Raw genomic sequence first — 14,451 nt, forward strand, 5'->3', positions numbered from 1 at the left:
TCTTTTGCTCAACCACAAGTGACATTTCTGGGCCATGTTGTATTATCTGTGGGTCTTCAGCCAGATGGAAAGAATATTCAGAAAGTCAAGGATTGGCCTACACCAGCAAGTCCTATGGAAGTTTGAGCCTTCTTAGGTTTGTGTTCATATTAACGACATTTCATTCACTGCTTTGCTAAAATTTCAGAGCCACTGCATGCCCTAACACAGAAAGGGAAGTTGTTTGTTTGGACTGAGACAGAACAGGAAGCATTCAATTCCCTGCAACATGCACTTACACATGCTCCAATTCTTTTTTATCCAGACTTTTCAAAAGAGTTTTTACTCTTTACAGATGCGTCTAATACAGCCATTGGATGTGTTTTATCTCAGCTAAAGGCTGACAACAATGAAAGGGCCATCACATATGGTAGTCATGGTTTGACACCTATGGAGAACCGATGGTCCACCTATGACAAGGAGTTGTGGGCTATCGTTTGGTCCATTCGCCATTTCCGTCAGTACCTCATGGGCCACTCTTTTCGGATCATCACAGACCATAAACCCTTGCTTAGTCTTAGAAGAATGGTTCTGGTCACAGAACAGGTCACATCCAACAGGTCACATCCAACAGGTCACAGAGCAAGGTGGGCTCTAGAGATTGAACTCTATGACTGGACTATTGAGTACCGGCATGGCCATAAACATGCCAATGCAGATGCCATGTCTTGCAGACCTAACAAGGAGAGTAGGGAGAGATCATGACTGTCCATTTAGTGTCCATTTCAACACAGGCTGGGGTCACTGAACCATATACTACTTCTGAGCAGCCTGCTGTTTCTGATACATGTTCTGGGGCTGAACCTTCAAATTCTGCTCTCTCTACCTGTTCCAGCATTACATGCTTGGGTATGGGTAGTGAAGATATACAGCAGGCTCAGACAGCTGACCCTGTCCTAAGCGTTGTTGTCGAATGTGTATCAAGTAATAAGAGACCTTCATATTTAACACTAAAAGGAACTACGAGCGAACTGAGGCATTTCTGGAAAGAGTTCCCAACGCTTCCTTTGTGGAGTCTGTTCTTTGCCATGAAGTTAGACCCCCACCAGGTGATCAAATCTTGCAAGTTGTAATTCCATCTACACTGCAGCCAAAAGTGTTCGAGAATTTGCATGGTCATTCACTTTCTGTACATTTTAGTGCACAAAAGACATTACAGCATGCTCTGGTGAGATGTTTTTGGCCCCACATGTTTGCTCAGTGTCAAGCCTGTGAATCAAGGAGACCACAAACACCTCATCAGCAAGCACTGATGCAAAACATAATCACAAGCATGCCTTTTCAGAAGATTGCTGCTGATCTAACAGAGTTGTCTGTTACTCAGAAAGGGAACCGTTCTGTTCTTGTAGTAATGGACTACTTTACAAAATATCTCAACCTACATGCAATTTCTGATCAACGTACAACGGTCGATTATGTGGGCCAACATGAAGTGCCCCAGAGTTTGCACACAGACCAAGGATGGCAGTTTGATTCTGACTTGGTGAAAGAACTGTGCTCTCTACTTGGTATTCATAAAATCAGGACATCCCCATACCATGCTATGTCGGACAGTATGGTGGAACGTGCCAATAGATCTATAAAACATCAGCTTGCAAAACACCTGTATACCTAAGGTGGAGAATGGGATAATCACTTAAAACAGGTTGAATTTGCTTACAATACAAGTGTTCATTCATCAACTAAACACACATCTTTTTTCCTGGCGCATGGGCGAGAAGCCCGCCCTCCTGCTGATTTTCTTCTGGGTGTTCCCATATCACCTTCTAAAGCTATTCTAGGATCCCCAAATAAATATGCACATTCTATGCTCAGCCAATTGCGTTCTGCATTCAATACAGTTGCAGACAATATTCAGAAAGCTGGAGCACAGCAAAAGCAGTACAACGACCGCCATATCCGCCATTCAGCTTATCAGCCTGGTGATCTCGTATGGGTTGATCTTCCAGCTATGGCCAGGCACAAGCTCTCTACAAAATGGACTGGACCATACAGGGTCTTCAGCAGATTGGATTCCTCCACAGGTGACACTGGAGTGACGTACAAAGTCTAGCAGTAGATCTGCTTGATCCTAGGTCAAAGCCTAAAGTGATTCACTATAACCAGCTAAAACCTTACTGCTCTGCGTGATCCCCTGAACAACGTCCTGTGCTGATATCCCCTCAGAGTGGACGCCCTCTGCTTACAGAGCTCTCAGGGTCCAGTCCTTATGTTCTTCGAAATTCTTTGGTACCCAAGCCTGTAAGACCCATCCGAATGAGGCCAGGGATGTTACATTACCTCATGCTCAGGATGAACTGTCTGAGGGATCTAGAGCAGAATTGCCAGTAGAAATCCTTTGTGGAAAACCAGTAGAGCGAACGACAACAAGATCAGGATGTTCTATAAATTTTCTGATAAAATATAGGGAATTATAACGTCTTTATTCATCTCTTTGGTTTTATTTATATAAACATTTATATAAGCCCCGAAAACACCCAAAAACACCCATCCCACAAAGCGATACATTATTAATTTAGTCAATATTATCAACAATGTGAACAATTAAAAAAAATTGTTCAATAGTGATTTTATCTCATGTGACATAATGTAAGGGCCTGTAATAGCTCACTTTGACCATTGGGGCGCTGTAGTGCAAGACTATTTCATGAAATCCTACCAAAGATGTGATGTTTATAAGAAGTGCAAACAAAGCAGAGGCTGTTGGGTGCAGGAAAGTTAAAAATGCTGTTACGTATCAAGGCACCAAACTATATTTACCAAGAATGCAAATATAGGCTTGATATATGCAAGCGGGGGTTAACCATTAGCAAACGTCCTGATGCTAATGAAAGCAGTATTAATGTGAAAGTGTATGCTACACTTTTTCCCCTCAGCGAAAATAAACAAAAACAATCAGTGGAATAACTGACGATTAGTCATTTAATCACTCTAGTACTCATTAGATTAATCGGTTATCAAAATAATAATTAGTTGCAGCTTTATAGTCTTTAATCAGCACTCTTTACTTGTGTGCGATGTTAACATGTTAAGAATGTGCTTTATGAAGCTCTTAGTAGCTCTCAAGAAGCTTCGCTCACACAATGTGACTCGGAGGTAAATCCAGAAGGTGGGCAGTCGGTCTCCAATTTCCCACTCTCTCCTTCACATCACAATGCTGGCTTAGACACACAGATCCATTCCTCGCAGTGAACGAGAGATGGAGAGTGAAGAAAGGGTAGAGAGTAACTCAGGGGGTTTAAGGCGGATTAAGCCCCGTCTGCCCCCCTCTGAGCGCTACTGCTGGGAGACTCAAACATGACATAATTCAGAGGAGACTAAAGGACAAAGACCTCTCTCTCTCCCTCACACACACACACACACACACACACACACACACACACACACACATAAACTCTGTGCCTCGCTCTCATCCACTCATCAGACAGACAACATCAAATAGTCCCCCCCCCAAACAGCCCTCTTCAGATGAATGTTTCACGTTTTACAGTTCCACACACATTTAGCGAGTTGAAGGCGCTCAGTAAATGTGGGGGCGTGTATAGTTATGCTGAGGGAGAAAGGGATTTTGAGAGACTCCCAAACTTGAGTCATGTGTGTGTGTGTGTATATATAGAGCTAGATGTCAATAAAAGTTTTAAATACAGACTTGGAGCTGAAATCCAGCTGTGAGGTAAGCGGTACAGCTGAGCGTTTCCTGAGGCCAGTCTGTCCAATTTAAAACTATTTTTAATCTACAAAACACACTCGTGGTCATCCAGCATGGGGTTTGCGATGGCTGATATAATGGCGATTTCTATAACGCAGATATACATTTTAGTATGAGATACAGACAATTTTTCTGCATAAATGGGAAAAAGTTGTGAATTACAGAAAGCTCAAGTTTATGATACTCATACTCTTTTCAAAGTTTTATTGCTTCTAATCGATGCAAATCACTGCACTCTCCCTGATTTAGGTGCCAAGACCTCATATACAGTTTCACAAAGTATGCACACACAGTGAAAAAGTCATATAACTGCAGTCTGTGTACATTTCCTCCCTGTCATTATGCACAGTAAGCAGTTCCTGACCGCACATACTGTACAGTAAGCATACATAATCATTTCCAAACACACTCATAAACATGTCAAATACTTAAACATAAGTATGAATGACTACTGGTTTGCGCGTATCTGAAATGTGACCATTATGCAATCATATGTAACTACAAAGTGTGCAACTGATGTCATTTCTTCTATAATGTAGTGTGACGTATATAAAGGTCAAAATGTAAGTAATGTTACATCACGCATGCCCATCTGTAGAGAATGTGAGCTTTTGAGTGTTTTTGTTCTGGCCAGTGAACTGTGCTCCACTGGAAAGTCTTGCAGGAACTGAAATCAGAAGCTTGTGAGAACATCAAAGCATTAAACTTATTAAAGATGGTTGACCGCAGATGATTGTTAAATGGCTCGTTTAGCACAAATGATGTTGCTATGAAATGCTGCTGCCATAGGTTTTGCGGTATAAAAATTTTAACAGCATCATTCTGATGAAAAAAACACGGGTGTGGTCATAAATATTAATCATTTTCATATTATTTTGTGTTCATCCATCAAACACAAAGGGACGTATTTAGCTGCTGTTTTCTACACAGCAAAGGTTGATGGTGCATTTATACTGTAAATTATATTTGAGCAGATTATCAGTCACCATTGGTCTGTTCTTTACACTATACTATAATATGGCTCCAGACAACGTGTAATTCAACACGTGAGTTATGTGAACTACTTTTAGGGTTATTATTTTATGCTGCTTTTATTATTTCCTTCTAAGATTTCCTTTTGAGTTTGCAAGAAAATAAAAATCCAGGGCTAGAAAAACGAGACAGTAAAGCAAACTATGACAGAATTTTAAGCAAATTATTAGTATACAAGTACTTTTTCTGCTTGATTGATTGTCCATTTTTATATTAGATTTGAATGTTGTTCAGACAGACGAGGTCAATCCCTTAATGGTGGATTCAGTTTGATAACCTCATTATCATATGAGGCAGCAAATATGCGCGTCAGTTTGCAAATTAATTTCCACATTGACAGATTTTCATTAAAAAAACGACACTATAGAATTTTTTCTTCTGCTGCATCATGCTTTTTTCGGTCCCAAACACTGGCGTTATTGTGTATTCATTCTAAATGAATCCTACAGCGTGAAACATATGCAAACACAAACCAAGATTTTACACTGTCACATTAGCTTTAAGAGAGCTCTGATCACAGAACATAAAAAGAATCGGACACATGCGCAAAATTACACAAAGCTCTCACGGTCTTGACATCTTCACGACAGTGTGTGTTTTGCAGCCAAGCGCTGCTTGTCCATAACCAATGGGATTAATTCTCTCCAGCCCGACTGCACGAGAGCAGCACACACACACACACACACACACACAAGAAACACAACTTCTATTCTGGTCTCAGGAACATGTTGGAAGTCCACCACGGCTTCTGGAGCTGGAATGCCTGTGACGGATTCATAACATGCCGAAAACAATCCCAAAACAACTCCAAATTCTAATCTACTCCAAGATCAAGGATCCTTGAGAAAAAGTCCTTATCACGCAATCAAACATAATGACTCGGAGTAATCACATCTTTATAAATAGCTCTTCTTCTCTGCCCATTTCCCGCAATCAGAACGACTCAAGTGCTGATTTTAGAATGTTCTCAAAGTTGGACATTCTAGCTCGGAAAGTCATCAGTGTTACAACCAGATGAACAGTGAAATAGAGTTATTTCTTTCTTTTCCCAATACGTTTTACTTGTAGACGTTCCTCTCTATCTACTGTAACACATCAAAGAACTGCAAAAGAAAAAAACAGTTTGACTGCAGTCCAAGGAAATTCCTAAATATATTCTTTATCAACCACAAATACTCGTGGGAGAAGGCTAGACCCGTTTACACTCTTGATGGATGGATGACTATATATCAGACTTTGTCTGATGATCTCTGCAGTCATCTGCGGAGCGCTGCTGTCCAGTATGACATCTGAACTATGTTTGCCCTGTCTGGAGGATCAGGATCTTTTATTGATGTGCTTCTATTCCCAGACAGCAGCAGTGTGGTGTCATTAACATGAACAATTAGTTTTTTTCACACCCCATGTATAATTATTACACATGGGCCAGATAAAAAAAACCCAATGGGTTAATTACACATTTATAACAACCAAATTACTGACAGGCTGGTAAGAAGTTCCCTAGAGGACCGAATGCATTTAAAGAATAGGATGTGACAAAGAGACTTAACCTGCATGAATGAACATACTAACACACACACACACACACACACACACACATACAGGGTGAATGTCCGCCCATGACCCAGTGCCCCAGCGCTACCCACAGATTAGATTTCACTGAGACGGATCTGCTTCAGAGAAACCTAAACCTGACATTCATATACGCCATGCATTTATAACCCCAGCACACAAATGATCAAAGAATGCAAATGAACAGGCTTTGACAACTTCCTAATTTGAGGAAAAACTGTTAGATTGAAATGTGATAAAAATGGTATCTTAAAGTAAGAATAGGTACCCTTAAGGGCTAAATAAGGCGTACCCCTAAAGGTACAGTGTACTTTTAAAATGCAATTTCTAACGAGAAGCTCTGGATAAGCTAGGGTAAAACCTCCTAGGACGACTGCTTTTTGAACTTTTGAAGCAAGTAATTGTTATCCTCAAATAAGTTCTGACAGGTTTTCACCATGCCATCTTTCAAACACACGCTTCAAACTCTTTCTCGCTGTCTCCAGCTGGGTTGCGTCCCGGGGGGTGTATTACTTTAGGGACAGATGTCCTGAGGGGGTGCTGGTATTGTCTAAAGCAGACTCTAAACTGTTATTATCCCCCCGAAACCCTCAACCCATGGGGGACTAATTTAGGTCAGGGGTGGGGGAGAGCGACAGAGAGCGAAAGGTTTCCTCACAACGACAACACAAGCGAAGCATACCCATATTTATTACATCTTACTTCTAAAAAGCGGAAAACTTCAGCACTGAATTAAACATGAACATTTGAACTAGGGCTGTAGGACATTCATGCAAAACCCTACCAAACGCATGCTCGTGACAACCCACAGTTTATCAATCCTTACCTTTCACAGTGTCTTCAAATAAAGGTTCGGTCAGCTCTGCTTAAAAATCTGGAGGCAATTTGGAGCCTAAAGTATAGCTAAGTTCACCAACCCACACACGTATGTATGCACTTATAAACATTTCAGTCAGTTGAGGTTGTGTAGAGGGCTTCTGTTTGGTACAAGAGCCCACCGGCACAAACCAAGCCAAATAAATACTCTTCAGTTCACAACTTGCCAACACACACACACACACACACACACACACAGATATTTAGTTAAACAGAGAGTGCCCTAACGGCAGTTTAAACACAGCAGCTCTGACTTCAATCAGAGAAGTGTTTGAATGTTGCCACACATTCGCAGGAAGCTTTCGAGAGCTGATATGACTTTAGAAGCCATAAACACACATATAACCTGGACATAAAACACATCTATCTTATGAAACCAAGTGCACACAATAATACAACAAAACATAACAGTAACAACAAAGACTTATTATGTTTATATTTGCTGCATGCAAGTGGGATCTCTTACCCGTAGGCATCGCAGCTCGATCCAGGTTTGATCACATAGTATTCCACTTAGTATCCACTTAGTATTCCAGACCAGTGCCACACACACACGCACACACACACAACACACTCCTCTAATCCTTCAATTCACTTTACATTCTCTCTGAGACACACAGGATAGCGCCGTCTGTGAGTGATACTGAGGCTATCTGCACACACACACACACACACACACACATTCAGTAAATCCTCAGAGCTCTGAGCCGCACCACAACGCTCCTGACGGTCTGCCTGTCACTCACACATTGAGCACTTCTAGATTCTCTTCCAAAATCTCCCTCCCCATGGCTCCTCCCTCTCCCACTGCAACAAATTAGCAGCTCAGACTTCCACTGAATGCCTCTCTCTCTCTCTCTCTCTCTCTCTCTCACTTTTTCTTTTGAATTCCCGTGAATTTCCTGTGTTTATCCATTTACTCCATTCTTTTTCATCATGTGACTTATTTGAAGTATTTCTAAAATTTGACACCAAGCTTGACGCAGTTTGATTCTGGCTGAATTTTGGAAATTATGAAAGGTTGCTTTCATCGGGCCAGGTCTTTGTTTTCTGCGACATGTTCACTGCTCACCGACAGATGATTAATTGCAGAGAATTTTAGCCTCCGATGAACTTCTGACAGTGTGCTTCAGGAAGGATTCTGATCGAAATGGAAGTTCGCGTTAGACAGGCAGACAAAAATAACATGCTATAAGTGTCTTAAAACATTACATTCACATTTAAGTATATTCTTATTGGCAGTTTTTTGTTGTCTGGCATTGTTATCTTCAAATAAGCTCTGACAGGTTTTCACCATGCCTTCTTTCAAACACACGCTTCAAATTCTTCTCTACAGTGATTGCATGTGGCAAAAGAAAGCCATTTAGACTGAAAAATACATGCGTTATAATTTGGCTAAACATGTCTACCTAGGCAACTCACTAGGTAGCCCTGGAATGAGAAAAAAAGAGAAAATGATATCAGGTTGTGAATGTCCTGCGTTAGTCAGCATGTTCACAGTGAGCTCTCTCTCTCTCTCTCTCTCTCTCTCACACACACACACACACACACAGAGACTCACACTGAAACAGTAGCAGGGGTTCAGGCCTGATCAATAGCTGAGAACAACCCCACATAAAGACTGCCCCCTCTGCTCTCAAACAATACAGCCACTTCATCACCGCTATCAGTCAGGGAGATTTATTCCTGTCCACTAACGAGCCTGATTAAATCACACACCTTAAACGTGCTGGTTATTTTACTTCATTCATTATATGTAATTATCTAAAAGATATTAGATTAGATACGACTATCTTTTTTTACAATAAACGAATAAACATAAGAAAACACGCTCACTAATGTGCGGGGGAAAGTATCTTTTTTATAAATTAACTAGATAGGAATAAGAATGAGTGAAGGAAGTAAATTACCAGACAGCGAACTAACTAAAAAAACGAACAATAAATCCACCTGCTGATTAACTGACAGCAAAACAAAATACATTTTCAGATTTATTTATTTTACTCAGCAAATACAAAAAGATATTTCTATCGTGGCGACAGTTTATCATGGTTTTAGATATGTTTTCTAATGTGGTATAAACATGGTCTTGGCACAATAGAACTGATAGACGTCATAACAAACTGCTGTTAGCATGCCACACACATCAGACTTACTGTAAACGGTAGCAGCCCTGCACAGGTGGAGCTGGGGAGGTGGAGGGTTTCTTTACAGTCAGAAATCCTCCGCCTGTACATCTCTGCTACAGGTAATGAACCATGGACCAAGAGCTACATATATACATCTTCATATACACATTGACCACTTCTTAGTATATATGTAACTTATATGTAGCATATTTTAGCATTTTGAAAATGTTTACAAAATCTATTTCAGTTAGATTTATCCCTCTCTCTCTCTCTGTGTGTGTAGGATTATCTAACTAATAAGCAAACCTATGAACACAGCAAACCTACACACTGACAAAAGCATACAAGTGACGACTGAGCAACGAAAGGAAGGCATCAGTGAGCTTTCATGCCAGCAAACGAGCAGACATCAGCATCGCAGCCTTGCCTGTACTTATCTCATGCGTCATTCAGACGTCCGTGGTCACCCCGCTGTGGACAGTCAACCAAAGATTGAGTAATGTTCAGTATTTCACTGGGTAATTAGTAAGTGTGAAGTAAACAGAAGTGCGGCTTTGAGCTGATTCAGAATTGCCTCGAGTTGAAAAGACCCTAATTCTCCTTGGACACATTCAGGAGGAGACAACAGAGGTACATGCTAGTACAAGTGACTCCAACACACCTTAAATACACACACCCTCTGAACGCCTAAAAAAAGCTATTTACACAATATGATAAGCGACTGTGAAAGTGATAATACCTTTTAATGAGCACTAGTTTAACACACACACACACACACTCAGTAACTAGTTTGACAATCCTCAGTCGGCAGGCTATTCATATCCAGTGACCCAAATGAAGCCCACCTTTCAGCTCCAGCATACAGCTCATCTCTCTCTGTCTCACACACACACACACACACAAACACACGTGCGCACGTATATTTATACATAAATGTTTGACCACGTCTCAAATCCAGATTAATGTCAGTATAGGTGGAGCAATGAGGTTCGAAGGAGTGTGTGTGTGTGTGTTGTATTATAACATGAGCTACAAGAGTTTGTTGTCAGTTAGAATTGATGGATTAAAGTCTCTTTTTCACACACAAGCGCACACATGCACACACACAAATCCAGCCCCATTCACAGTTTCAGAGTTTGAAACTGCAGTCTAATCCTTGATCGCTCAAACAAACTGAACAAAACCCCCGTTTACCAGCAAGAGGGTGAGATTTCACACACACACACACACACACACACACACACACACACACACACACACCCATTACATGTGTAGTTCACGTATGTTTAGTGTTATCTGAGGACATCCCTAACATTGTGTGCTCGGTATTACCCATACAGTGTATTTTTAGCTATTGCTACAAATATAGCTCAGTGACTTAAAACTGGTTTTGTGGTCCAGAGTCACATATATTAATTTGATGAAGCCTTGCAAAAAAGCTCGGTTTGAGGAAACTAACGATGAACAATATATATTTTTACATCTAAGTTAATGTTACTTTTTAAACACTTCGGTTCAACAAGGATGCATTACATTGTTCAAAAGGGACAGTGCTATAAACATTTATAATGTTTCAAAAGACTTTTATTTGAAAGAAATGCTGTTATTTTGAACGTTCTGTTAATCAAACCATTAACTTTAACCAAACTTTCTGTCAACAAACCAAGCTAATAATTAATAGTTAGTGCTGTAGTTGTTAGGTTTAGGTATTGGTAGTATTAGGAATTGGGAACATGATTATGCAGAATATGTGCTTTATAAGTACTCATAAACAACCAATATGTTATTAATAGGCATGCGAATTGCGATTGGTCCCTAAAGTGTTACATAATGCATTAATAAATAAATACATTTAAGACATGTATGCTGAAAATGACATTTTAACATTGTAAAATATGACTGTCACGTCGGTTCATCAGTTACTAATCAGAGACTAATCTGAAACACGTAACTAGATCTTCTAGAGCAATTGAATGCATTTATTGAAATAACACTCCAATCGGAGGTAAGGATTGGTATGAGGTTATATTACAGCTACTTCAAATACTTCCTGTTACTTATGAATCCAATTTTGCTCAATTCTGGGAATTATTATTATCATTATTATTTTTTACCCCACACCATTTCAAAGTAAAACACAGAATACAGAGGGCTGGGGGTCGCCAGGAAGACAGCTGTTGTTATGACAACAGGTTCGGTGGCAGGCCCTGGGATGTGAGGGGCGGGACGGGCCACACAAAAGAACATCGTTAATAAACGAGTGGGTCCCTCACTCTCGCACTCCTTCTCAAAGGAGGACAGAAAGACAGAGAGAGAGAGAGAGAGAGAGGGCAAACACTCACAATGCACTATATGAGCAAATACAAGTTACGTTTGCTGTAGATTTGCGTGCATGAATGTCGCCACACTCCACTGGAGCAGATGCAAATCTGAAGCAAATTCTCCTGATGCGTCCTACTCACAGACAAGGTTTCAGCAGGTGATTGTCTTTCTGTTTTTGCACTCAAGCGTGTGTCTGTGTGTGTACTGGTATTCACTATGAATGCGCCCACGAGGATAGTGACACCAGCGAACTTCCCCAAAAATGTCCCCACGCGAGGAAAACGGCTTATTAATGTGTTTTGTTAAGGGGATAGAAAATACAGCTTGGACGAAAACCATTACACCTGTGGAATAAACCCAATGTGTGTTTGTGTGTGTGTTAGTATTTTGAAAAGGGATATGTTATTCCAGCTGTGAAGCTGACCCTAAGGAAGTGGAGTGTGTGTTTGTGTCTGGGGGAATGTTAGAGGTAGTTTTAACGATAAATGAAAGCTATTGTCTCTTATACAAACACACACACACACACACACACTGGGCATTCTACAGCATGTATACTGAGCTGTGCTAGTTTTCTATCTCTCACGGCGCAACATTTCAGCTCAAAATGTCAACGCTGATGTTCCACTGCAATTTATTTGTTCATTTGGTATCTGTGTGGTAAGTAGGTTATGGTCAGCCTTGTGTCTTCAGGGGTCAGTGGCTGTGTGTGTGTGTGTGTGTGTGTGTGTGTGTGTGTGTGTGTGTGTGTGTGATGGAGGAAGTGCGGTTTGGCCTCAGATGATCACGCTGGGTGTGCAGTCAACAGGAGGTGGAAATGGTCTTCCTTTCATGGATGAGTTTGTGTGTGTGTGTGTGTGTGTGTTGTAGAAAAATGAAAATCTAAAAAACATAAATGATTCAAAATACGATTCGACACTGACTTTGTGTCCATCAAATGGGTCACATTCACACACTCACATACCGACTTCAGCACTATTTTCTTTATAATGTAAATGCTATGTATCAATTTTTCCCATCCACATCCAGCATGCGTGCATACGAACTCAGTGGACAGGTAGACAGATTTTGTTTTAAATCACTACCAAATCAATACTAATATTTAAATATTAAATATCTGAATCACTACTAATATATTTTTGTCATTAAAAGTGTTAAAACAAGATTAATAAATTAGATAAGAACATATATAGTGATAGACTCATAAACATGAAAGAATATTAAAGAGTTATCTCTAAGTGCCCTACATCTATCTGCACAAGCGTCAAAACAATATTCACCAAGCATTAGGTCCATAAATTGAATTCCTGTTGTAAATGAATGAATAACAACCATAAACTCACCTTTCAAACAGCTTTACCACTGTTCCCTGCCCTTTGGAGTGATTCACACAGTTTTCTTGTGAATAAAATCCTTCGGACGTTTAATTCCATGTCCATGGGCTCAAGCGGTCTTGCTTTCTGTCTCTGACACACACAAACACACACACAGCCCGAGACTGACTCTCTCCACCGTGTCCACACCTCTATGAGATCAGAAAGAGAGAGAGAGAGAGAGAGAGAGAGAGAGAGAGAGAGAGAGAGAGAGAGAGAGAGAGAGAGAGAGAGAGAGAGAGAGAGAGAGAGAGAGAGAGAGAGAGAGAGAGAGAGAGAGAGAGAGAGAGAGAGAGAGAGAGAGAGAGAGAGAGAGAGAGAGAGAGAGAGAGAGAGAGAGAGACAGAGAGAGAGAGACAGAGAGAGAGAGAGACAGAGAGAGAGAGAGAGAGAGAGAGAGAGAGAGCATATATCTGATGATCTACCTCCTGATGCACCATCACAAGACACACACACACACACACTCACACACTCACATTCGCGGATGCAGGAACTGGATCACGGTTAACGCTGCAGGCAACGCAAACTGTAAAAAATGACTGAAACAAAAAGAAAGAGTTGGAGGGAAAGAAAGTTGGAGAGAAACGGAAGGGTTAAGAAAGCGAGAAGCGAGCCAAGGGCGAACCGTCCTCCTCACGTACACACAATTGGGTCACTTTAAAGAGGCTACACACACAGAAATAGATCTGAAAGCGGTCTGAGATAGACGTAGAGATGGGATTTCTGCTCAGCGCTCGGTCTGGAGCTAATGCTTTGAAAACACACACACACTCGGGGTGTAACTGTAGGAACCAGACTCTTGCTTGACCTTCAGTCAACAGAGGAGAAGACGAAACTTTACCTCACACACACACACACACACAAAACACACTAACGTCACCAGAGGAAATCGCTGAAACTGTATGAGACCCAAAACAATGTCATAGTGTAAAACAGGGGCATTGTTCGGATAATTGCTGCACACACTCACACTCTTGAGGAAAGTCCCTCAGTAGAGTCCAACGGTCATTCCTGCTTCCCGAGACCAAAGTGTTTCCATCACACTTTGGTTTTTGCTAAAACAAACAACCCTCGCATATTTATGGCCTTATTCGCGACCAAAGATACATTGCGGCATAAATAATCATAAATGTCCTTGTAAAAATGGCATAAGCTCACAGGGCACACACCGTTTGAGATTCAGGTCACTGGCTGGCGCACCCCACATAGAAAATATACAGCTAATTAGGTGAAAATTGGTTCAAAGCTTTAATCACAAAGGTTTCTGTGCTTAATCACACATAAAAACCAGATATTATTTTAATTACATCTATAAATTGGCATATTTACTGTAGGTTACGTAATCCGATTCCAAAACAGAATTACTTGTAATTAGAATTAATTATTAGTCTTTTTAAAATGC

The 14,451-nt window shown here is 40.8% G+C and overlaps 1 protein-coding gene across 2 annotated transcripts in view; it reads right to left on the bottom strand.

The window, feature by feature from the left end:
* The window catches only part of LOC122328830 (pleckstrin homology domain-containing family G member 1), a 41,178-nt gene extending 27,995 nt beyond the window's left edge, over positions 1-13,183 (bottom strand). Inside the window, exon 1 of one of the 2 annotated variants that reach the window (XM_043224826.1) lies at positions 13,020-13,183. Coding sequence is in view for 1 of the 2 variants with exons in the window: in XM_043224825.1 (XP_043080760.1) it covers positions 7,695-7,704 (10 nt within the window). In the remaining variant the exon portion in view is untranslated. Of the gene's footprint in view, positions 1-7,694; positions 7,977-13,019 lie in introns of those variants that run through there. The other variant, XM_043224825.1, reaches the window with a different exon arrangement.
* Between the last annotated feature and the right edge of the window lie 1,268 nt (positions 13,184-14,451).

The sequence above is a fragment of the Puntigrus tetrazona genome, chromosome 23, assembly GCF_018831695.1.
Source record: "Puntigrus tetrazona isolate hp1 chromosome 23, ASM1883169v1, whole genome shotgun sequence".
Classification (NCBI taxonomy): domain Eukaryota; kingdom Metazoa; phylum Chordata; class Actinopteri; order Cypriniformes; family Cyprinidae; genus Puntigrus; species Puntigrus tetrazona.